The sequence below is a fragment of the Sinocyclocheilus rhinocerous genome, unplaced genomic scaffold (assembly GCF_001515625.1).
Source record: "Sinocyclocheilus rhinocerous isolate Xijiao unplaced genomic scaffold, SAMN03320098_v1.1 scaffold140, whole genome shotgun sequence".
NCBI lineage: Eukaryota > Metazoa > Chordata > Actinopteri > Cypriniformes > Cyprinidae > Sinocyclocheilus > Sinocyclocheilus rhinocerous.
The window spans coordinates 3,017,548-3,042,846 of record NW_015642053.1 but is presented as its reverse complement, the minus strand read 5'-3'; the positions used below and the strand labels follow the sequence as shown (position 1 = coordinate 3,042,846).

General features: G+C 35.1%; 2 protein-coding genes and 1 long non-coding RNA gene across 5 annotated transcripts; 2 read left to right on the top strand and 1 right to left on the bottom strand.

Moving 5' to 3' along the window:
* The first annotated feature begins 1,519 nt into the window (after positions 1-1,519).
* On the top strand, positions 1,520-4,628 carry lrrc59 (leucine rich repeat containing 59). Of its 2 annotated transcripts, none has more exons than XM_016572324.1 (8): positions 1,520-1,619; positions 1,798-1,922; positions 2,058-2,117; positions 2,210-2,368; positions 2,790-2,894; positions 3,022-3,094; positions 3,219-3,410; positions 4,083-4,628. In XM_016572324.1, the coding sequence occupies exons 2-8, from the start codon at positions 1,824-1,826 to the stop codon at positions 4,337-4,339; spliced, it is 945 nt and encodes a 314-aa protein (XP_016427810.1). In that variant the 5' UTR covers positions 1,520-1,619; positions 1,798-1,823; the 3' UTR covers positions 4,340-4,628. The 2 variants fall into 2 exon arrangements, with proteins under 2 accessions (XP_016427810.1, XP_016427811.1); XM_016572325.1 differs by having other exon boundaries at positions 1,784-1,922.
* A 248-nt stretch (positions 4,629-4,876) lies between these two features.
* On the bottom strand, positions 4,877-7,347 carry LOC107755518 (N-acetyltransferase 9-like). Of its 2 annotated transcripts, none has more exons than XM_016572326.1 (7): positions 7,256-7,347; positions 6,961-7,047; positions 6,763-6,872; positions 6,508-6,648; positions 6,374-6,433; positions 6,187-6,281; positions 4,877-5,527 (listed from the first exon to the last, which is right to left on the bottom strand). In XM_016572326.1, coding segments are annotated over exons 1-7 (654 nt in total). In that variant the 5' UTR covers positions 7,258-7,347; the 3' UTR covers positions 4,877-5,368. The 2 variants fall into 2 exon arrangements, with proteins under 2 accessions (XP_016427812.1, XP_016427813.1); XM_016572327.1 differs by lacking the exon at positions 7,256-7,347 and adding an exon at positions 7,122-7,249.
* A 106-nt stretch (positions 7,348-7,453) lies between these two features.
* LOC107755519 (uncharacterized) lies at positions 7,454-23,788 on the top strand. Its single transcript, XR_001641708.1, has 5 exons — positions 7,454-7,515; positions 7,613-7,663; positions 8,393-8,477; positions 22,535-22,628; positions 23,608-23,788. It is a non-coding gene; the product is annotated as an uncharacterized LOC107755519 (long non-coding RNA).
* Positions 23,789-25,299: the final 1,511 nt, after the last annotated feature.

The following is a 25,299-nucleotide window of genomic DNA, read 5'->3' as shown; positions in this document are numbered from 1 at the left end:
GTATTTTGAGAAGTTTGAAGAAGAGCTGAAGATCGACCAATCATAAAATAACACCAGAAAATTGCAGTATCTTTCTTTTGTTAGCTGAAAGCAAAGTGCGCTAGAGGAAATTAAAAAAGCTTAGTCTGTTGCAAAAAAGCAGAGGTTGACAATCACACAAGTGAAAATGGGAATACATATTTACTAACTATCATGGTGCGAAATACAGGAACTTTAATACATATCTACATTAATATGTATCATAGCCTACCATTGAAATTACCTGAGCAGTTGAATTAATTTTCTAGAAAAATGCATTTATTGCATGGACGGAGCAAAAATGTAAGTGTATAAAATGCATGTGTACTTGCTGTTAATGCTGTTAAATTGAATGTAAGAAGCAAACTGTGATCCAGTGATACAAACTATTCAATTTTCAGTTTCAATTTGAAAGTAGGGCTGTCATTTACGTGATTCATGTAGTTCATGATTGAATGTGACGAGACAATAACATTTTTTCTGTTTTGTCAGAGTCGACACCAGCCCATACAACCTGGGGGAGACAAATATTATTTGCTGTTCTGATCAATTACTTTACAAATCTTTTACTCTTCTACCATTCTCAAAAAAGGGTTTTAAGCCAGTTATTTCTAATATTTCCTACTAACACACAACAGCAAAAGATAGAAATAACTGGCTTTAAACCATTTTTGTTGGTGAAAATACTAATGACCTAAACTTCTGCACAGTATGTATATATATATATATATATATAGAGAGAGAGAGAGAGAGAGAGAGAGAGAGAGAGTTATGTGAAAAAATTAGGACACCCTATTGAATTCCAAGGTTTTCTGTAGGACATAATAAAAAATTATCTGGTCCTTGGCAGGTCTTAAAATTTGGAAAATAAAACCTCATCAGATGTACAACAACACATGACATATCACACAGTGTCATTATTTATTTAACAAAAATAAAGCCAAAATGGAAAACCATGTGCGACAAAGTTAAGACACCCTATGATTCAATTGCTTGTAGATCCACTTTTAACAGTAATAACTTGAAGTAGCCTAATCGTTTTCTGTATGACTTTATCAGTCTCTCACATCATTCTGGAGGAATTTTGGCCCACTCTTCTTTACAACATTGTTCAAGTTTATGCACAGCTCTCGCCACAGTATTTCAGTCAGGATGAGGTCTGGACTTTGACTGGGCTAAACATAATGTATCATACATAATGCTAAACATAACATGCATCATAATGGAGTGCATTCGTATAAACAGCACAGGGGATGTGGTTACATAGGCTATTTATTATGATATCACTCAATGCCAAGGGTGTTACCTCTAAATATTAACTTTTACGTCTTGATTAGATTTTACTTGAGGAAAATGTGCAGAGCTTTACAAATGTTTGCTACAATTAATATTCATAAGTAGCAATGACCCAGACCTCCAGACGCTAGGCGGCGCTCACAGCGGGCGCTCATCCAGGCACGAGACACGCTGTCAGCTGCGCCTCACACGCGACGCGAGCAATGACGTGGATTTTCATCCATTGCGGTGCGAAATCAGTGAAGTCACTGCATACAACTACTACTCTGCATTGGGTCTGGACTATTTTTACCATTTGTAACGAGGTAATAACTTTCATTCATTACAATTACACATAATATCTGAAAACGCTGCTGTTTGAAGTTAACTTTAACAATGAGGAGTCTCTTACTTTGTCTAAACTATCTACGTTAGCTGTCAAAACTTGCTTTCGTTTTAATGCGTTGATGGCTTTGATTGCTGATCATAGGTATTTCTATTCAGTGTCCAGTGAGGAGCAGGACATCAACATGATTAAAGGCAAAGTTGAAAACATTAAAGACAAAATTGATGGCAATGAGCTTGATTTGAGTCTCAGTAATCTTACAGAAGTGCCAGTCAAGGAGCTGGTAAGTGATTATTAAGATTATTCACTTGACAATTATCATGTGTGTACTTGGTTTTGTTTAAATTGTATTAATTCAGCCTATCCTTAGGCAAAGTGTGAGAAACGTTGAAAATTGAAAACATTGATTTCTGTGCAGGCTGCATTTCCAAAGGCAACGGTTTTGGATCTGTCCTGTAATAATCTAACAACTCTGACTGTAAGTAACAACTGTAAATAAAAAAACCAGTCAGATTTGCTCTAAGTTGTAGTTTATTTAATGTTTTTGTACTGTTTTTGTTACTTCACCAGCCTGAATTCTGCAGCTTGACTCACCTTATAAAAATTGACCTGAGCAAGAACCAGCTGGTCTGCTTACCAGAAGAAATTGGGCAACTCGGTAACCTCCAGCACCTGGATTTATACAACAACAAACTGAAAATGCTTCCCGTTGGCTTCTCACAACTCAAGGTGGGTTTAGGATCCCATAACTGCAAACTTTATCTTTAATATTAGAAGATGCTATTTTCATTTTGAGGCAGTCGTGGCCTAATGGTTAGAGAGTCGGACTTGTAACCCAAAGTTCGTGGGTTTGAGTCTCGGTACCAGCAGGGATTGTAGGTGGGGGGAGTGAATGTCCAGCGCTCTCTTCCACCTTCAATACCCCGACTGAGGTGAGACCCTTGAGCAAGGCTGTGTGTTCAAAGTTTGTGTGTTTGTTCACTACCCACTGCTGTGTGTGTGCACCTGGATGGTTGAAATGCAGAGCACAAATTCTGAGTATTGGACACCAATGCACACCATACTTGGCCACACGTCCTCTCCTCTCCTCTCCTCTCATACTTATCAGTATTAGTAGCAGTCGGTAATTGAGGGCATTTGTTTGTTGCAGAGTCTTAAATGGCTGGATCTGAAGGATAACCCCTTGGAGCCAACACTGGCCAAGGCTGCAGGCGATTGCTTGGATGAGAAGCAGTGCAAACAGTGCGCATCCAGGGTGAGTTGAGTGGTCTGAAGCAGAAGTGTCAGAGATTACTTTTGAACTTATAAATAAGATTATTTAGTCAGTTTTGAAACAATCACAAATGAAGTTACTTGTATAACAAATTAATTACTATGTCCAGGTTCTGCAGCACATGAAGGTACTACAGGAAGAAGCAGAAAAGCAACGAGAACGTCGATTGTTGAAAGAGAGAGGTAGGGAAAGTTTTTCATATTAATATTCTTTTTCCATTACAAATGATATTATGAGTGTTACAAGTTGAGCATAACATTAAGTTTAGAATTTAGGACTTGAAATTCTGATTTTAATCCCTTACAGAACTAGAAAAGAAAAAAGAAGCTAAGCAGAGGGAAAAGGAGGCCAGGGAAAGAGAAGCACAAAAAAAGAAAAAAGCAGAAGAGAAGGAAAGGAAAAGAAAGGAGTATCAAGCTCAGATGACTGCTCTTGCTGCACAAGAACAACAGAAAAAGAAGAAAGAAGAGAAGAAAAAGAGAGCTGCTCAAAAACAAGGTACAATTTTATCTTACATGAACTGAGACTCAATTATTTCATTACACTGCATACTCTCTACTTTGCTTTATGTTGTTTCAAAATGTTGGAGTACTTTGATGTACACTACTGTCAAGTTTGGATTTTAAGATGTTTTAATGTTTTTGATGTCTTTTATGCTTACCAAGGATGTTAAGAAATTCTGTAATATTGTGAAATATTATTACAATTTAAAATAATGGTTTTCTATTTTAATAAATTAAAAAACTTAATTTATTCCTGTGATGGCAAAGCTGAATTTAGCCATTACTCCAGTCTTCAGTGTCACGTGAACCTGCAGAGATCATTTTAATATGATTTGGTGCTCAAGAAACATTTCTTATCGGTGTTTAAAACATAGAAAAGATTCTATGATGAATAGAAGTTCAAAAAAAGATCAGCACTTATTTGAATTTTTTTGTAACATTATACATGTCTTTACTGTCACTTTTGATCAATTGAATACATCCTTTCTGAACAAACGAAATTATTTTTTAAGAAATCATACTGACCCCAAACTTTTGAACTGTAGTGTATGTCAGGTTGATATGTTATATACATTGTATTACTGTATATATGTACAGTACATGTTATATGTACAGCGTGTTTCTTGTCGATGTTTTGAGTGTAAGTTCTACACTTCCTTCACTATAGGTAAAAAGACAGCATCAGAGTCTGTGCCCAAAGCCAAGCGGTCCATCTGCTCCCTGTTCTTCTCTCTGCTCCTAAAACTCCTGCTCCTGCTAATTGTGGGAGTAGCAAGCGTAATAGCAGTTTGTCAGTTGACTGAACTGAGGAAGGAGGCGTTCTGTGTTCCACTCAACGCACACTTTGAGGAGACGGTGAGGTGGGCTCAGGGTCTGGAGGTTGTGCAGCAGGTCATTCAGAAAATGTCTGATCTCAGAACATAAGACTGTGTCTGATAATGATCCACCCTGCCGCGGTGACGCATTGGGACCAAGTCACAGACCTGTCTGCAGAAATTCCTATGGAATTGTTTTTTCTTTTTTAAAAATAATAATAATCCATGTGAGAACTATGGACCAGTCTGTGAATGAAAATCTTGCTTGTATGTCTTTAAACTGCCAAATCGGGAAAGGAAAATGGACTTCAAGAAGCAGTTGATGAATAACATTTGTGACCTTTGGAGTCTTGCGTAATACTGTTTCACAACATCTTATAATAAAAGATTTGATCGATTTTGATTAGCTTATGTTTGCTGTCCCTGTGCTACAATTGGTAGCAAAACTGAATCTTAAAGAGACCTGTTTATAAGTTTCTACAATAACTGCTCTCTGTTTAGGTAAGTTTTACCTAGAATTGGAAAAACTGCTTATATTCTTTTAGCTTACCAGGACATTAAACTATTCCTTTTTAAAGAAACATATCATTGTGATCATAAGACAATTATAATTTTTTATTGTTAGCATTAATGGACAACAAACTTATTTTCAAGACTGTATTTTTTATTGTTACTGTTGCAAGGACGATAAATGCCATAAATCTACTACAACACAAATAACCGACATGAAAGACAAACTGATTAGTATCTTGACTATAGTCACAAAGATGTACAATATTACAAGCAACAAAAATATAACAAATATAATTTATATCTGTTTTCTTTACATAAATTATTGCAACATGCAGTATGCAGATTAAAAGTTTTTAATAGTACAGTTTCTTGATTTCCATGCCTTAAGAAGTTAAAATCACAATACAATAAAATCATATTTCTAACAATACAGTATTGAATGATCAGTATTGAGTCATCACATTTAAATCTGAATTAGAAAAATTCAGAAATATTTTGTCACATCAGAACATGATAAACGCTTCTAGTTACCTCAGCTTTCTGTGGCACAATGAGTGATTAATATTTCATATTGAGATGCACTGTGGGGCTTTTCTCTTTTCATATGATCTTCTACAAACCATTATCACAGAGATAATGGTGTGAACGGTGCCTGCCTGCTGTCACGTGCCTTCCCGTACTCCCTCTGCAGCATGAAGTCCATGTTTCCAAAAACATGCTTCTGTAAAGCCTCATTCACGGTGACCCCAAGAGTAACCTCTTGAAAGACCTCACTGATGGAGAGCTGCAAACAAACAAACAAGCAAAAAAATTATATACATTATATATTTCCAAATAAAAATGAATTTTCTTTTTACAATCACAAAAATGTTAGAAAGGTACAAACCCTTAAAATAACTATAATATACTATACTAATTTTTGGATGTTTTTGAAAATTCTCTTATGCCCATCAAGTCTAAATTTTTTAAAATCAAAATTCAGTAAAAACAGTTTGCTATTTTGAATGTATTTTTAAATGTAATTTATTCCTGTGATGGCAAAACTAAATGTTCCGCAGCTGTTACTTCAGTCTTCAGTGTCACATAATCCTTCAGAAATCATTTTTAATATATCACGGCTTACATTGATAACTCTGATGATGTTAATGAAATGTTTCTTGAGCAAATCAGCTTATTATTAGGATGATTAGGATTTCTGAAGGACCATGTGACTGGAGTTAAGGCTGCTTTACTATTACAGGAATAAATTAAATTTTTTAAAATATAAAAAATAAAAAAACTTATTTTAAAATGTAGTAATATTAATATTATGTAATTCGTAATAATAAAATCTTAATTATTCTAAACTTTTGGTAGCATGTGTCAGAATTCAGGAAAAAGTATTAACATTTGTACTTGGGAATTAAAACAATTCCTCAATGAATTCATTTTATTCATTCTCACCTCTCGGAAGTGGAATTTCTTGAACATGGCAATGCTGATTTTGTTATCCAAACCAATCTTGACTTCAAACTTTTGAATTCCAAGTTTATGGACACCTGTTGAGGTAAATCACAAAAAAAAAAAACACTGTACATATAAGGAGTAGTCACTACTAATAATAGATCTTTAATCATCAGCTTTGTCCTACCGTAGTACATCATCATGCGTGTTACTTCTTTCCCAAGTCCCTTTCCTCTGTAGCAGGGCACTAAAAAATGATTTGATGTTACTGACAAGCTCAAGCCAATCTGAATGAAATAAATGCGCTGCAACCTCTGTAACCTGCAATCATGATCTCCAATTCAGCCAGGGAAGGATCGCTGGGGTCAGTGAGGAAAATGTTAACATCTCCCACCATGCACTCTTGCTCCGGTATACTCGGATCTGCCCATTTCTGTTTATCCAAGATGATGAAGGTGCACTCTGAGGGAGAAAAAACACATGATGAATAAATTCAGAAACAGATCATAGTCATAATATTGACTATGTGCTTGAATGTCAACAGGACAAATGTTCATGTGAAAGGTGGAAACTCACTGTCATCATCTTCTCTCCAGCATCTTTGCATGTCATATTCCTGCTCCAGTGTCAGGGGCTCTGATGCAGTCAGCTTCTGCAGTTCAGGAGAGCACATCCATTGATGATACCTAAAAACATAGCGGTTAGACGAGGTTCAAATGAACTGAGACTACAACCACCAGACCCAAGATGATATGCTGGATTTACTTATAATACCTGGGAACATGATCTGCATTGTAAGGTACTAATACAACCTTCTCCCCCTCCAGTAATATATCTTCATTTATCCTCATTTTAAGCAGCCTGTAAAATAAAGTGTTTTAAGGCACATACTTAATGTTCTAACTAGCAGTGTAGCATTTTTGTCACCATCGTACCTCAGATTCAAACTTGAATACAGAATGGTCGCTTAAATTATGTCCATCTGTTTTATTTACGTATATAATCAGCCTGTCATAATAGACTAAACAGATAAATCACAATAGTACGAATTTCAATGAATTCAACTCACATAAACAGCGGCGCATATGAACTACGTCATCAGCACGCGTAGAAACCTGCGCGCGTTTGTATTGTGAAACGCGAGAGGGCGCGAGGTTACAGCTTTTCGTTTAAAGACTTAATTCACAACTGCACTGTGTAATTGATTAAATATATTTCATAAATAATTTTTATTTTTTAAATAATTTTAGCATTAAAAAAATGCCCACCCACAAAATATAAATGAAAGTCAATGGACAGATTATTCATGTGCACGTTCTCTTAACAATGGTAAACATTTAAAAAAGTGTTTCCCCTGTGTACTCGATATCACTTTTTCATCTTTGCAATATAACAAAATGCAATTCCTAATGACATAATCGTTTAGGAAGTGACATCAACGTTTTGGAGGGAAGCAACATGGAAAACAACAGCAGCAGTAAGTAGCTATTACATTTACATTTAGTAATTTAGCAGACGCTTTTATCTAGCCAAAGCGACTTACAAATGCTGTGGATTTAATACATTCGGTGCTATTTTGAGCATTTCGCCGTTTTTCTCACCTTTTCAAACATCCCATCCTGAGAAAAACTCAGAAATAGGATGATAATAGGAAGCAACACTGCATATAAATTATGCATCTATATTACAAACATAAAACTAAAGTGAACAAATTTGATTGGTGCATTTAATATTTATTATTGCAGTTCAAATAAAAGATGTATGTCTATAGGCCCTAAAGTTCCAGCTCATCATATATGTTATCTGTATGCTTTCCCTCTTATATTGCAGTTCAATTGCAGTGATATTTATTTATTTTTCTACCAAATTGTGCAGCCCTACACACAAAAAAGCCATTTCCTCTCACTCACGTTGCTCTCATGTTTTTCTTTCTTCCATGAAACACAAAAGGAGTTCCCTAATTATTTTGCAACTATTTTCTCATAAGTGAATGAGAACTAAATGAGAAAAAAAGATTCCCTGACATTATGATTGTTTTCAGATCTTGCATATTTATTCATTCTTGATGTAACGCATGAGAAGCAATTAAGTTTGTCCACAATTTCTTCTCCTTCTATGGTGCAAACAGCACTTCTGGTTTATGTAACCTGAGAAGTTCTTGCTATATTATAGATGTCAACATCACTGGTTCTTATGTGTATCACAGATGCAGCAGATTTTAATGTGCAAATCCATGACATGGCTTCAGACGACTTGGAATATATTGCAATGTATGCAGTATTTTATGGCAGGTAAGTGTAACCTATACTAAAATATGTTTCCAGACATTTTAATTTATATTTCATTAGTTTATGTGGGGAAAAAAGAGGTCGGCCTGTTTTAAATTTTGTATGTCAATTTCTGCTATTTTTAACTATAAAATGAAGCATACAGTTATAATAGAAATAATAAAATTAGAAAAATGAAGTAATAAGATTTATCTAAAAACATGGGATAGATTGCATTTATATTTTAATTATTGTATTAATTAATATTTATATAAAATAAACAATAATGATTAATACAATAAAAAAATTATATATTGCAATATATCTCGAATAGGTTTCTTACAGCTCAAAAAGATCATTGTATTGTGTCACTCTCCTAGTCCTCACATCCAGGTAATCAGACTTGACATATTTTCCCTGTTTTATTCTACTCCTTCTGCACAGCGTTAATATTCTGATTGTATATCACTTTTTCACTGGACCATCTTTTTGTGGTTCTCAGATGTAATAAAAAATGATGAGGACGTTAAAGATCTTGATGAAGATGTTTATTGCAGCATAGCAGTGACAAAGTACATGTTGTACCTTGGCTTCAACAGAGTCGGAATGAAGCCAGAACATCCTAAACTCAAATCTTTTACAAATTTACAGTTTACTACCCTTAATGGAAATGAATTTGCTCCTGTCGTAACAGCTGTGGTTTGTATGTTAATGAAGTTCTGTCACCTAATTGTCTGAGATGGTTCTCTGTGTCCCACACCCGCTCCCACTTTACAATTGGTCACCATTTGTTTAGGATGTGATCATCCCAGATTATCTTAGAAACAACATAACTGTTGACTTTCTTAATCTCTATAATAATTAAGCCATTTTGGGAAATGAGCATGATCAAACATCTATTGTGGAGTGGAATCTGGTCGGGGCAGACTATAGTTTCTTACACAGATAAGGCACCAGGGCAAGCAGTGTTGGAAGCTAACTTCATTTTGAAAAGGGCAGTTTGTCATGTATCTGAGTGAGCAGGGCAGGTCTGTTCTTAAAGTGACCAGTTCATCATATATATTTCCCTTCACCCCTGTCTAAAGTGACACTCTTTATGGACAAGTGGCGTGTTCGCCACCATGTTTCTGTCATCACCCTCATGCCAGTCATCGACGGCGTGACGGTGACGAGCCATCAGTCAGTGCTAATGAAAGGGATTCATTCAGCTCACTCGCTGAGAAAGCGTCTATCTTTCCTCTTCTCTAAAATTAGTCTAATGGAGTCCCCTCGGTCTGGCTTCCTCTGCGGTAATGAATAAAGTGACAGTGAAGAGGCCATAAGTATGTGGGGTCCTACGGGAGCCGCCTGTGAGATAGACGCTCAAGCGGACAAGACGATCCGTCTCTCTATCATCGCTCTCTATCTTGTTGATGTGTTTGTAAACACAGGCAGTCGACAGGTAGACAGCAGTATGGAAGCCCGTTTCCGCCTCTAAATTAAAAATTAAAAAGGTAATTGCGACTTTTAATCTCACAATTCTGAATTTTTTTCTCGCAATTGTGAATTTACATCTCACAATTCTCACTTTTTCACTCAGAATTGTGAGATATAAACTCGCGGTTCAGACTTTTTTCTCAGAATTGTGAGATATAAACTCACAATTCTCACTTTTTTTCTTAGAATTGCGAGTTATAAAGTCAGAATTGCGGGATATAAACTCACAGTTGTGAGAAAAAAAGAGACTTTTTTCTCGTAATTGCGAGTTTGTATCTCGCAATTCTGACTTTTTTTCTCAGAATTGTGAGATATAAACTTGCAATTGCAAGTTATAAAGTCCAGTTCTGAGGAGAAAGACTGATTATGTTGTCAGAATTGCGAGTTTATATCACGCAATTCTGAAAAAAAAAATCTGAATTGCCAGTTTATATCTCACAATTCTGAGTGAAAAAGTGAGTTTGTCTTTTATTGGTACAGGGTTTTTTTTTTTTTTTTTTAATTCAGTGGTGGAAACGGGCTTCCATACAGCAGAGTTTAGGAGGAACTAAGGAAAAGATTGATTTTTTCCTCAAAAAAAAAAAAAAGAGGCACAAGGTGATTATTTTTATAATTAATATTTCCCATCTTAATGATCCTTCCCGACATGCCCTGTTACACTGCAGGGAAATACACAGGAGAAATCAACTGAATATTTGAATGGAGAGTCATGATTGATGACTGTCCTCTCTTGTAATTTCAGAAATCTGCTGACGGTGTGTCATTTATTGTTATGGCTTTATAAGCAATAATACATGAGCATCTGTGATACAGGCATTCTTGTGTCTAACAGCAGGCAAAAGATGATTTTATTCAATTTAAACATGTCAGTTTTCCCACAGACTCTATCATTACCTGATAAGTGGGGTGTCACGGCAGGATAGCAACACATCAGTTATACCTGCTTTATTTATGTGCATGAATATACCTTTTATATCAATATATAAATTGGGTGAAACATGCATACAAGACATTTTATTGTATTATTGTCACATAGAAACTGGTATGAAAGTTGTCAAGTAGTAATAGGTCATATATTATTAAAAAATATTTTTTTAAATCGCATTGGACACCTTGTAATTTAAGAGGTTAAGTTAGTTTTTATAAAAGTTAAAATTGCAATAATATATTTTTGCACTAGTTACACAATTGCAAACATTTACGCAAGAGTTGACTATACCTTTAGAGTACACTACTGTTCAAAAGTTCTCTTATTCTCATTTGCATTTATTTAATCACAAATACAGTAAAAATAAAAATATTATTACAGTATAAAATAACTGCTTAAGGCTTTCTATTTTAATATATTTTAAAATGTAATTTATTCTTATGATGGCATAGCTGAATTTAACTTCAGTCTTTAGTGTCACATGATCCTTTAGAAATGCTGATTTGGTGCTCAAGAAACATTTCTTATTACGGTATTATCACTATTAAAAATAGTTGTGCTGCTTAATATCTTTTATAGTATTTAATATTTATAAACAGCATTTATGTGAAATACAAACCTTTTGTAACATCATAAATGTGTTCACTCACTTTTGATTAATTTATTGCATCTTTCCTGATTAAGAATGCATTTTTTTAAATTAATTTTTTATTTTTTTATATTATAGCAAGTTGTCATGCATTGCACTTGCTACAATGCTTTAATATATGACACATTGCTTTTTACAATTCCTCTTAATTAGTTTAATATTTAATCTGATATACCTTTTATAGAAATATTATTATATTGTCACAAATGTTTTTTTTTTAATGGAAATGTTCTATTACTTTTTATGAAGTCAAGACTTAAAGGACCATACTTGTCCAGAAATTGAATTTCAAAAATAAACCTACCCCGAGAAATATAAATAAAAAGTATAACAACTAGCCCCGGAGTACTTGAAAACACTTTTCATTTCCATGTAAGAAAATAAGAACAACACTGAATAATAAGATAATTACTGTTTATCGCATCTAACCTTCATAAGCCTCTTTGCTGGGACATTGTCGTACTTGAAATCATGCCCTGAAATATCCCCTCAGTTTATTCCATCAGAAGATGAATGCAAATGTTAACATACTCTGATGTGAATTGTAACTTTCTCATTTCTTGTTGTTCCTATTTTACATCATGCAAAAAAAACGCACTACTCATTTTTGCCTTAAAACCGTATAAAGGAATAAATGCAAGGTAAATTGGTGTGAAATGTGGTCCTCAAACTTTTGGAAGTTATTATGTTTATGAAAAGCTGCTGTTGTAATTTCAGCAATTCTGATGCATAAATTCAACACATCCTGCTATAGCTTAGTTGATTTTCAGACGTGCGCCACTGTTCCATTGGCTGCTTTGAACTTTCTATGTCTAAATCCTGTCCAAAGGTAGAAGCAAAACCATTGCAAAGACTAGAGACAACTCAGTGCTTTTGTGACATCTATCACTTATACAAAGCCAGCCTATTCTATTCTGTGTGGGAAATACAAGATTCACAATGTGTGCTGGAGCTTCATGCACTATAGCAAAGCTACAGCAAGAAATCAGGCATGATTTAAAAGTGAAATATAATGGTTCTACTATTAATTGATTTTCCTCCTGATATGTTCCCTTATTATGTTTAATTTAAGCTGGAAAAGTTTATGTTATACCACAACATTCATTTAAAAGCCAAATGAAACTTTGTGAAATATTTAATTATTTTTGCCACTGTTGACAAAAATGCAAATGAATCCATTAAAGTTTAATAGCCCAAAACTATTGCGAACCTTCTCAGAGAACAACTGAACATAATTACACTTGTGTTTTATTATTGCATATCTGATGCTTGTCGCAATAATTTCCATAACTCCCATGGCAAGAGATGTTTTTTCCCCCCCACATAAAATTAAAGTCAATGCAATAGAGTACAAAATGTATCATACATGTTATAAGGTTTCTAGGCTTTGCATGTTCCACAAAATATATTTGCATTTATTTTAATATGCTCCACATTCAATATTTGTCATCATAATTAAACTAACAAACAAGATGTGCAATCATTTCAGAATATCAAAGTTTTATGTTTTTTTGGGTGTAATTAAAAAAGCCATTAAGACTCAAACTTGTGTCAGATTTTATTAACAGTGTTAAGCCCTTAATATACAGTATGCTATTATGAACTTAATTAAATTTCTGGGGACGGCAGGTTCATCGGAAATAGGTAATACATTTGCAGATAAATTAAGAACACTTTACAACGTATTCTAACAATCTTAATATATCAAACATGTCTATTGAACCTGCTGCTGGAGATTTTAATTTATTTAATCAACTTTAAGAAGTACAGTACAAACACTTTGAACCTATGAATCTACAGCACAACTGACCCCGAATATTAGCAGCAGAATATGATGTCACGCTCTTGGCTTCTGTTTGTAATTCAGTTCAACCTGTTAAAACGGTAGATATGGCTTGACATAGGTTGTTCGTTCGTTCACAGACAGCATTCGCTTTCACTCTGCATTTGTCCTTGAGATATGATGGTACTTGTTTAAATATTAATTACTGAACATAAAGTCTGATTGCGTGGTCACTTTAATTGAAGAATCTCTGTGTTAGTAAGAGTATGTGTCATTCTATAACTGTAATCTCTCATGGGATACCTGTATAGCATGGCTGAGTGTGCTGCGTTTAGGTGAGTTTTTTGAGGTATTGTGATGGCGTAGTGGGAATGCAGCAGGATGACGTGGCAGATGGTTTATTAGAGCTGATCTCAGCTGGAAGGCCTGAATTACTGAGGGGACAGTGACACTCTCACAGCCTGTTGCAAGACACACGCACACACACATCGTGGACACAACTTGGCCACTCACTGATCCCATAGAGCGTTTCCAGATCACACAGTGATCTCAATGACCACATATGCTGGACACATATTCATCACGCACTAAACATGATAACCACTGTCCATTCATGAAAACATATTAAACATTTCTGAGCTTTTCTTGCAAAGGTGAATATTTTTCAAAGTTATATTTTGTTTTTACATTTTGGGTCTCCAAATGATTCATAATGATGTTCCATATACACTACCATTCAAAAGTTTAGGATCAGTAAGTTTTTTTCCCCCCACCAAGGCTGTATAGAAACAGAAATATTGTTAAATGAATATTGTTAAATATTGTTATATTGTTATAACAGAAATATTGTTAAATTAAATGAAATATTGTTAAATGAATCATCCAGGTGGATGCTGCACACTGGTGGTGGATGAGGAGATACCTCCTGACAATGTAAAGCGCGTTGAGTGCCTAGAAAAGCGCTATATAAATGTAATGAATTATTATTATTAAATATTACAATTTCAAATAACTGCTTTCTATTTTAATATATTTTAATATGTAATTTATTCTTGTGATGCAAAGCTGAAATTTCAGTGGCCATTACTCCAGTCTTCAGTGTCACATGATCCTTCAGAAATTGTTTTAATATACTGATTATTGTTATTATTATTATTTTTATTATTTTTATTATTATCATCAATGTTGAAAACAGTTGTTCTGCTTAATATTTTTGTGAAACACATTTTTAGGATTCTTTGATGAATAAAAAGTAAAAAAAACCCCAGCATTTATTTGAAATAGAGTTTTTTCTATTTCTATTTTTTACATTATAAATGCCTTTACTGTCAGTTATGGACAATTTAATGCATCCTTGTTAAATAATGAAAATATTTTTTACATTTAGAAATGTCTTTACTTGCTGAATAAAAATCTAATTAAAAATCTTACTGCCCCCACATTTTTGAATGGTAGTGTAAATATAAGAAAACCATTTGTAGGTTGATTCCTCTGAAAAGCAAAAAATATATCATAATTCTGTTTGTTTGAGAACATTTTCTTAACCAATGGTGTGACTTTATGGTGGGACTATCTGTTTGTGCAACCAATGACATAGGATTATTAAGGAAACCTGTTTGAAATCAGTTATTATTTTTCCAGTTTCCAGTTTTTCTTCAGTTATATTATTGGCACAGAAACTAGACACGTCAGCTTTAAGTCTAAAACCATAAGGATTAGTCACTGATTGCGTTATACACTGGTCTCCAATGCCAACCACTTACAGAGACTGATTGGGTGACCTCTGAGAAAAGGACAGATGGTGGTGAGGGAGAGGGGTCTTAGTGATCACACTGTTCACCCAGGATCACAATATCAATGGTGGGACATAGCCGCTTTCAGGATGATATGCCAGGCGTAGTTTGTCTTTGGGTTGTCTGACGTGTCTTTTGGCGGACACTCGCCACAAACACAGCTAATTAGAGGTAATAAAGACTCACACATCAGGGAGAAAAACACACTTGTGAAAATGGCCTCACGCTGGGTACAATATTGCAGAGCATGTGAAAAATCTGTCTCTGTCACACAAGGGCAGGGCAGAGAGGTTAAGTGGACAATCTGACCACAACCGTTCATTCATATATTCTTGCTGTAGCTGTAGTTTAATGCCAGTTGAAAGTTATATGTTATAAGTTATATGTGAGTTATATCCCACTTACAAACTCAAAGCATTTCAGTCAATCATGCATCATTCCTGTGCAGTATAAATATTTAAAGTTTGTTTTTTTAACTGACTTAACTCCATCTTGGGCATGTTATTCACAGCCAGGCTGGCAGTCATGTCAAGTAATTATTTTCATTGGAGTCAGAGCTGATTGATTCAATTTTCCTCATTGTTAACTAACTCACTAAACTGAAACCTTAATTTTTTTTTTTTAATCAAAGTGATATCTTTCAGTAATTAGATTGCTCCACTTTAAATCTAATTAATGATGAAGAAAACTCAAGTAGAAATTATTGTGACAGTACAGTGGCAGGACAAAGTATGTGAACCCATTGAAATTGGTTGTTTTTTGCATTAATTGCTCATAAAATAATATAATAGTACAGGCAAACACAATGTGCAATCTACATTCTTTTATTTTCCAGTATATTCTGCATATCTGAACCCTTTACAACAGTGACGGTATGATTTTTGATATCATCTTTTCACACTAAGGATAATTAAGAGCCAGGGAGTGTAAACTTTTTGAACCTAATGATGATGATGATGTTTATTCATCATCATTAACATTATTATTTATATATGTGATTCATATTTTTTAATATTTTGTTTCAATGTACACCTTTTTTTCTTTTATTACTGCTCTTCAGAAGATACATACATGACAAAATAAATACAATTTACCCTGATCACCATTTTAAAAACATTTACATCCCCGGCTCTTAATGAATTGTTTACTTTTGGGTATCATTGAATGTTTTCACCCTTTAATAGTTGTGTGTGAGTCCATTATCTGCCCTCAGTGTGAAAAGAAGAATATCAAAATCATACAGTAACTGTTGTAAATGGTTCAAATATGCAGAATATGCTGGAAAACCAAAGAATGTGATCTGGAGGAAGTTGTGGATCATCTAGGGTGAACAAGGTGAAGTTCACTTACTTTTTCCACAGCACTGTGAATGTTTATTGGGATGTGTTCAATAAAAACATGAAAGATTATATTTGTTTGTGTTGTTATCTATAGTTTGCCTATACCTGTGACTTTGATGACAAATTAATGAAGATAACCATCTAATTCCAATGCGTTCACATTCTTTTTCTTGCAACTGTAAATGGATAGAAACATGTTTTTACACCACAATGATGAAAACGTTTTTACGCGGTGATTCTTTCTTGCTATTCCACGTACAAATCCAAAAGCGTACGATATTGACACGCTGAAGAAAAAAACTTGTGTGAACTATTCATGCATTATTCATTGCATGGTTCATCCTAAGGGATTGACAATAGCGGGCTAATCTCTAACTGAGGCTTAGTTCTGGGGAAATGAGGTCCATTTAATGAGATATGTAAAAGATAATTATGATTATGACCCCCAGATGCAGAATTTTCTGCATAATTGAAGATAAAATTGCAAGAGGAGATATTGTAGCCCAGAGGCAAGACAACAAAAGACCAATGAGGAGAAACGCTTATTAGATGGGTGGTTACAGAACCGTGACTCTGCATTTTTCAGGGATTAAACTCCCTAAAGTTCAGTTTTTGTCACACTTAATGCTGTTGAATTATTTATGTACAACAATTATACTCATTGGGTAACAGGGAAATACTTGATCTGGACACGTGTTGTGCACGGTTATAGACGAATACAATAAAAGGATAAAGTACCTGTCTAAAGATGACTTAAATATAAATTACCTTGGAAATGTAGGCTAATTTAATATTCTGATATGCTACGTTATACTTCTTTTTTTAGTTTGAGAGAATGTGCACAGTGAAGCATCATCAGTGGTCTTTACATGCAGATTGACTTGGATTCTATAATTCATAACATAGATATGCAAAAGTGGTTTTAGTATTTTATTATTTAGAATCAAGCTAAATTAATTTTATTGTCTGGGTAGGAAGAAATATAATTGCTCATGATGCAAGGCTGACAGGTTTCGACACAAAATTTTTAAGGCTTTAAAATAGGAAAAGATAATGTCATAAACCTGGATGTAGCATAGTCAGGGTTCACTAGTTCAAATAGTTCAAACCAACAAAAATGTAAAATTAGGCATGGATTTATTCCACATGGACATATTTTAAAGAAGCATTAGTAAACGAATCATTCTTTTAAAAAAATGTTTATGATTTAAAATGGGCTGCAACCAAATAATTGAGTCAGTAAATTGAACCGAATCATTGTTTCATTATTTAATGAACAAATCATTCAGTAAACTGGATTAACCAGATCATTGTAATTAACTGAAAAAGAAGCTATTGTCCGATTTGTTAACAGAGTCAGATCTTTCAAATGAATTGGTGGATCCAGTTTGTTAACGAGTTGTTCATTTGAGTCTGATCTTTTCAGTGAATCTGATTTCATACTTTTATGATTTGTCCTTACACCTCAAGTTCCTTTCAGTTCCATGGATTCCTTTAATTAGTTCCCTTTCCTTTAATCAAAGAAATGTTTCCACGTAAGATGAAAGAAAGTTGGCAAGGAGTCTCTTGTAAGTCCTTTGCCTGTTTCCGCCAGGAAGCTGAGCAGTACTGACAGAACTGACAGTCCATGTCTTGGACAACAATTACAACCTGACATGGACCAGCTTCTGGATATAAGGTTCAACATTTTCTCCTGATGAGTGCCATCTGATGGAAATCAAATGGGAGGATGAGGACAGTGCTTGCAGGCCATTTACGGTCACAGAACTTAAGACTGATGCTCTATGACAATGCCAATCCCTTTTGTTCCTCATTTGATGGACTGACTGAATAATTTATTTATACAGTATATAGAGGTGTGACTATGTTTCTCTGTTCAAAAAGTTATAGTGTGCTGTCTGCCAGGGAGACATATTAAAGGAATAGTTCAGCCAAAAATGAAAATTTGCAGAACATTTCTCACCCTCAGGCCATCCAAGATGTAGATGAGTTTGTAGATGGGTGCCGTCAGAATGAGAGTCCAAACAGCTGATAAAAACATCACAATAATCCACAAGTAGTCGATCAGTTATTTGAAGTGAAAAGCTGCACGCTTGCAAGAAACAAATCCATCATTCAGGCATTTTAACTTTAAGCCATATATAGCTTTTGACCAAAATATGAGTCTATAATCCATTCCTCCAGTGAAAAAGTCCATCCCCTGTTGTCCCCTACCCCTTACTAGGGCTGGGCAAAAAAATCGATTTTTCGATATATCGTTTTTTTTGTATTAAATCTATATTCATTCATATAGTCAAATCGAAACAAGAATTGAAATCAAAAATCAAATCGAAATCGAATAGAAAATCGAAATCGAATCGAATTGAGAGCTTGAAAATCGAAATCGAATCAAATTGGAACATCTGAATCGATACCCAGCCCTACCCCTTACAATACATTTTCATTAAATTTCCATTTTGGGGTGAGCAATTCCTATAATGCAAAGGCTGTTCCAAAATTTAGGCAACTTAAATATGCTAATAAATTTAAAGGGTGGATTTAGCAAGAAAAATGTTGAATTATAAATAAACGTATATTTTATATGAATAAAAATTATAACAATAACATTTTATATATTTAATATATAAATGTACTGTATTTAATATATAAAATATTATTGAACATCACAATGCTTCCATAAATATTGTAAAATAATATTAGATTTTTAATTATATTTTAAAACAAATATTTTCCTTACATAGCTTATTAACACATCACTGTTATTGCTTAGCAACATGATAAGGTCAAGCTTTACTGTAATCAATTGTCAAGTCTTCTGTGCTCTTCACACGAGGCATGCTTTTTATACACACAGTTGCTACCTATGTAAAGTTTTGCAAACTGGTCAATTTTTTTTCAGATGCTGTCTGAGAAGGCAGCTCCCTGTTTAAGCAGCTCACTAGGTTTTGGAACACAGCTTTTTGTGTCAGCCCTAAAACAGATGGACTCATGATTCAGAGTGTAAAAGGTCTCATGATGTCTCATGATTTAATAATTCAATACCGACTGCTCAGTATATCTTCACTTGACTGGATGGGATTATAGTCCCAGCCATATCTGCCACTCTACCAAGTGTTCAAGCACCATGACGGCCTCATAAACATGCTCATTAAAACCAGGTCAGAGGCAAATATAGTCATGAAGTTTAACGACTCATTTCTTCATTAATGGCGGCACGAGTTTAAAAAGGGGGGGCCTGGAAGCGGAAAAGCAATATTTTGCACTTGTGCATCCATTTCTGCTCTAATTAATTTAGCTTCTTAATTATGCTGGTTTGATTGTAATGTATTCAGGTGATTAATGATGCTAAAGGAAGGTTTCACTCTCATCTGGAGAGCAATTATGAGTGCACCCGAGCTCTAGTGCACCTGTCAAGCTCTGAACTCAACTCTCTTATAGTCTTCTTCTGTCAGATTGCTTTCAGAAAGGGCCTAATGGTTTTGGCTCAAATGCACAAACAGTATTTTTAGGACTTACTAATGATGATCTATTATTTTGTGGCAAGATAGAGATGGGGTACAACTTGACTTTATTTCAGCCAAGTCTTTACTGATTGAATGAAACCTAATTAAAGTGGGGTGTAGACTATAAATATGTGTAATTAATAACAATGTGCTTGATCCATTCAGTCACCAGCAGTGGATGCTATCCTCTTTGAGTCTTTATTTGTGTGGTGCTTTTACGGTCAATTTGACTCCTTGAGGGTGCTTGTTTGTCTGGGCCGGTTTACAGAAATAGAAGCTAAATGTGGATGGGATGAAAGGGGAAAGAGGATGAAAGAGATTCGTCACCACTTTCTTTTTGCCTTTTTTCAATATTTTTCTATTGTGTGATGACACACTCGCTCTTCAAATAGCAAACCTAACACCCTTCAATCCACTGAACTACAACAAGACAGACAAACTCTGTTGGAATATGTTATTATGTGACAGTATACTTTGATGTTATTCCAAACCTGTATAAAAACACATCTTTACATTTTTTCCCATACAACAACAATTTATATATATATATATATATTATAAATATATAATGCTATATATAAATGTAATGTTGTATTCAAAGTTGTATGTGTGCTAATGTTTCTATTGCTGTGACTCTCAAATCAAATATGGTATCTTTGACACCATTATGTTTGGTTATGACTATGAGACACTTGAAAAACGGTCATGTTTGATGTTATTGATATCTAACCTGAACCATAGGTGCTATATTTAATTTAAAAGACAAACTAGAGATTAATATTTTTAGTGAGCAACAACATAAACTTCAGTTTGTTCAATGTGAAAACAATGATTTTTGTTTGTGTTTAGAGTAAAAGAAAACAGGTTTGGAATGACATGAGGATGAATAAATAATGACAGAATTTGTAGTTTTGGTTTTTAATGTCATTGCATGACTCTTGCTCTAAAAATGACATTATATCAGTGTCTCAACAGTGTGGTTTAAGAAACTGTTACGTGCATCATGTGCATGTATGCGTGATGGGCAGTGTATAACTGCAGGCTCTCTCCTTCCGTGTGGCGTGCCGATGTAATCAGGGCGTCTCTCCGCAGGGGCGTGATGAGCTCATTAAGATGGATCAATCTGAGGAAGCAGCGCCTGCTGAACTGATAACGCCACATCCATGTCTGATACCTGTTCCTGCCATCCTGGCTCCCCATCGACCAGACATCAGGGCACACTGACATCCAGAGCTTTTCAGCATTACTGCTCCCCTGGAGGGATCGCAGGAGTCTTTCATCTGAGCACTGACGACATTGGAGCAGCTCTTTGATCAGTGTTATTATTTCGACGATTCATCATTTTGATGTGTGGTTTAGTATGTGCCTCTCACACAAGTTGGCAGGTTTCACTGTGAGTTTCCGCGGGGTAAATAGTCTTGGAGAAAACCGCAAAGTCCGATCAGAATATCCAAGATCAATGGTAACAGTTCGATCCATATTTTTAAGTGTCAACTCCATGGTTTGGTTTCAAATTGTAAGTGACACGAACAATAGCATATGTCAGACGCATGCAGAGACGCTACTAGCAAAGTGAAAATATGGAGTCAGTTTCAGAAGGAGGGAGAAAAAAAATAACATGTTAGCAGATGTATTAATTCCTCCACAGCTGCGGCTATATTTGGGCCACGGTTAATTCATGCTAACTAAATTCAGTTTGTATTTGTGCTTTTTTAAGGAGGACGCTGGAGTTAAGGGGAGTAGATACAGTACATTTTCAGTGTGTGCGTGGGTATAGGCCAAAATGCAAAATAGGTCAAAGGTCAACATCCAAAAAGTCAATAACCACCAGGAAACACATTCAAATCGATAAGCAAAAGGGCACAAACAGGAAAGAAATCCGTAACATATAAGAGCCAAAACTAGAGCAAGGCACAAATGAAATGCCCTCATGTCCTTTAAACCTGTATGCTGTTTTTTTTTCTTTCTCTGACACAATATAGAATTTTACTCAGATTTGTACCATAAAACAACAGCTTACAGTGACCACATTTGTCAGGCTCCAAAAAGTACCAAATATATATACTCTAAGACAAAAATGTTTATACCACCAGCTCTCAAATCAGTTAAAATATAGAAAGTTGTCACAACCCTGGTTTCCTCAACAAAAACCCAGTAGGGTTTTTCCATTGGCTTTCCACTGGGTTATTACAGAAAATAAGCTATGTAACCAACAAAAGTTTTGTTCATCACAATAATCATTACAAATGAAAACTAAATACAATCACTGGAAGTAAAAATCTAAACGAAGGTTATAAATGACCTTTAAGCTTCCAACAACTCTTTCAGTCTTTGTTTAAAATACATTCGGTGCAACATTTCTGCAAAATGATATTATGTTGCTTCTGTTTTACTGCCACTTAAAACTACTTAATTATATGCATAGGTACGTTTTTGGAGTTTTGCAGAAATATAGGTAGAAGCACATTTTTCCAAGCTAATGTTGCAACATTCAGTAAATAATGACTTGAATTTCCTCACACAAAGCTATCATATGGCTTCAGAAGACTTGAAATATAGCACAAGAGTCTACTTTTATGGTGTTTTATGGTGTGTTTTTGTCCTTTTAGGATGTTGACGGATCACCGTGAACTGTCACTGCATGCAGAAAAATTCTTCAGCCACAGAAAATAGAACAGCATACGGGTTTGGAAAGACATGTGGGTGAGTAAGTAATGACAGAATATTCATTTTTGGATGAATTATTCCTTTAAGAAGTGAGTTAACGGTTCCACGTCGCATCTGAAAGAAGTTTAAGATCATAACCGACCACGCGTGATTCATAGTGCAGACTCAAATTTAACGGCATAAGATAAATTTAGCATTGACTTTGTGTCAGAAACAGGGGTGTTTGATTACTTGTAGTGATTCCAACAATCTCTATAGTGCTCTAAAGCACTATTTACCTGAGACTGACTGGGCCGCAGAGTGTTGAATGTGACCCTTAGGTAAGGTGTAGCAGGAGTTTTTCTGCGTAAACCTGACATGTTATCTCCAGGGCTTCCACACCATCTCAGTTTTCTTAGATTAGCTTCTCTCCCAGGATCTGTCATCTATTGAGACTGGACCTAATTCTGCTCACACTGGGAGTGCAGTCTCTATCGCTCTTTTTCTATGTATTTTTCTTTCTCCTTGTCCTCTACTGCTTTTGCTTAAGAAAAACCCATGGAGACTCTCTGTCGTTCTGAATCTCGCATCCATCAGTCAGCCACTCGAGCGGAGTGTTGTGAGCGTGGGTATGGATGAGATGAGTACTATGTGTGTGTGTTGTTGATACCTCAGACTGTGGTCCCTGGGCAGTCTCTCACACACATCAGAAAAGGAGCCATCTGCTCTCTTCTGAGGATTTGCTTCAGGTCAAGCTCAAACCGAATGTAGGAGATGCTTCTGGAAAGCACAATGAACCTGGTTTCATTTCACAATAAAACAAACAGCTCTTGTCGGCGTGTGTGTTTCGATAGTTGTCTGCTATATCAAAGCTCTAGAGAGGAGCGTTTTTACAGATGGGAGGTTGTTAGGCACCTCTCAAGACACAGACGCTTGTGTTTCATATATCTAAACTGGCTTTCACTCATTTAGTCAGTCAGTCCATCAGTCACATGTCTGACGTGAACTCCCATCCCAATCTCCCCTCATCCTTCAGCCTGACAGCCATGACAGCCAATCCCATTCTTGATTGGGCTGACACTCAAAAGGAAACAGACAAATGGAGACCATCACCCTTTCTGGAGTTGAGACACGCTATCTGTAAATCACGATACCCATTCCACCTTCAAAACCTGCTGGACAGACAGAGAGACACACACCCGCAACAAAAAGTCAAAGCAACATCAACCAAATGATTTACAGTCTTGCACAACTGCTTTCCCCGTCCCGGTGAAGACTATGTGCACTTAAACCTTCAAGTGTGTGGTGATTTATTCAGCATGTTCACAAGAACAATCCATAGAAGTTATGTGAGAAGAAACATAGTTACTTATGAGAACTTGCTACTCTTTGAAACTAAAAAGTATACCAAAAAAAATTATATTTAGTCTGTCATCAATAAATAAATAAACAAATAAACCTTTGTATTGTATATATTTTAATATTCGAGAAATCAGTTTACAAGCAGCATGTGACCTTTAACCTCACATGTGTGAGCATCGCAGACCTGGTACAAACGTGAAGATAGATTATCTCTGGATTAATCCCTGATTAAATCATCAGGTCCAGCTGATACCTGTCGCTTGCCAGGTCAGTGGATTTCTAGGATGGGCTGGGACGATATTTCTCCATGGCAACACTGTTGCAGCTTTCACCCTCCAGAACAGATTTTCAGAGGACATTACTCATATTTAAAACTACAGATATAGCTATAGGCTACATACACAATGTGCTCTAAATGTTTGAGACCACTAGTAAAAATAGGTCTATTATGTATTTTTGAATGTATTTCATTGCAAATTAAGGCTAAACACTAAAGGTAAAGCCATTGTTTTTTTTCTTCAATTTTGAAATTTTGGGTTGTGTTGCTTGCATAACATGTCTTCTTTCAGACTAGAAAGAAAACATCCAAACTACAGATCTACTTTATTACAGTTTATATATTTTATATCAAAATTTTCTATCATATATTTTCTCAAAATTATAATTTTTTTCTTCAGAAATCACCACTTCAAAAGCACCAACCTATATTCTAAAAAAAAAAATTTATAGAGCGAGTTGTATCATTTGCCTGAACATTTTATTTCTAAAAATACAGTGCAGTTTTTTTCTTGAACATTGACAAAAAAAAGTATTATTTTTTTTTAGTAATAAAAAAGCGATATCCAAAATCCCCTCTGTAAAAAGTTTTACTCTAATATGTTAAAAATGTGTTTAATTTTGAATTAATGGACTATGATTAATTAACTGGGGAAGTGTGGGGATATCTATTTAAAAAAATAGATTTAAAAAAATGTTTACCCAATTCACCAGTGGTGTCTTGCCTTAAATTATCAGCATAGCAATTTGAGAGAATAGATGAATTGAAAAATTAAAATGAATTTCAGAATGTCTTTGGTTTGTCTCTTTTGCTTTAATGGCAGCACACAGGCTGCATGAACTTCACTGTAAAACCTGATGTGATCCAGTATGATTTGAGAATGATCCAACAAGCAATCTGGTCAGCATCTTGAATTTGCTTGGTTTGATTATTGACCTAATACATTGAAAAAAAAAATCAGAGTAAATTCGAGTAAAATCACAGGCTTCGCTTATCCCGTGCGAATACACCACACGAAATTCAGATGTGGGGGGGTAATTTCAAAACCACACAAGGTCCCCAGATAATACTAATCCCGTGCGAATAGGG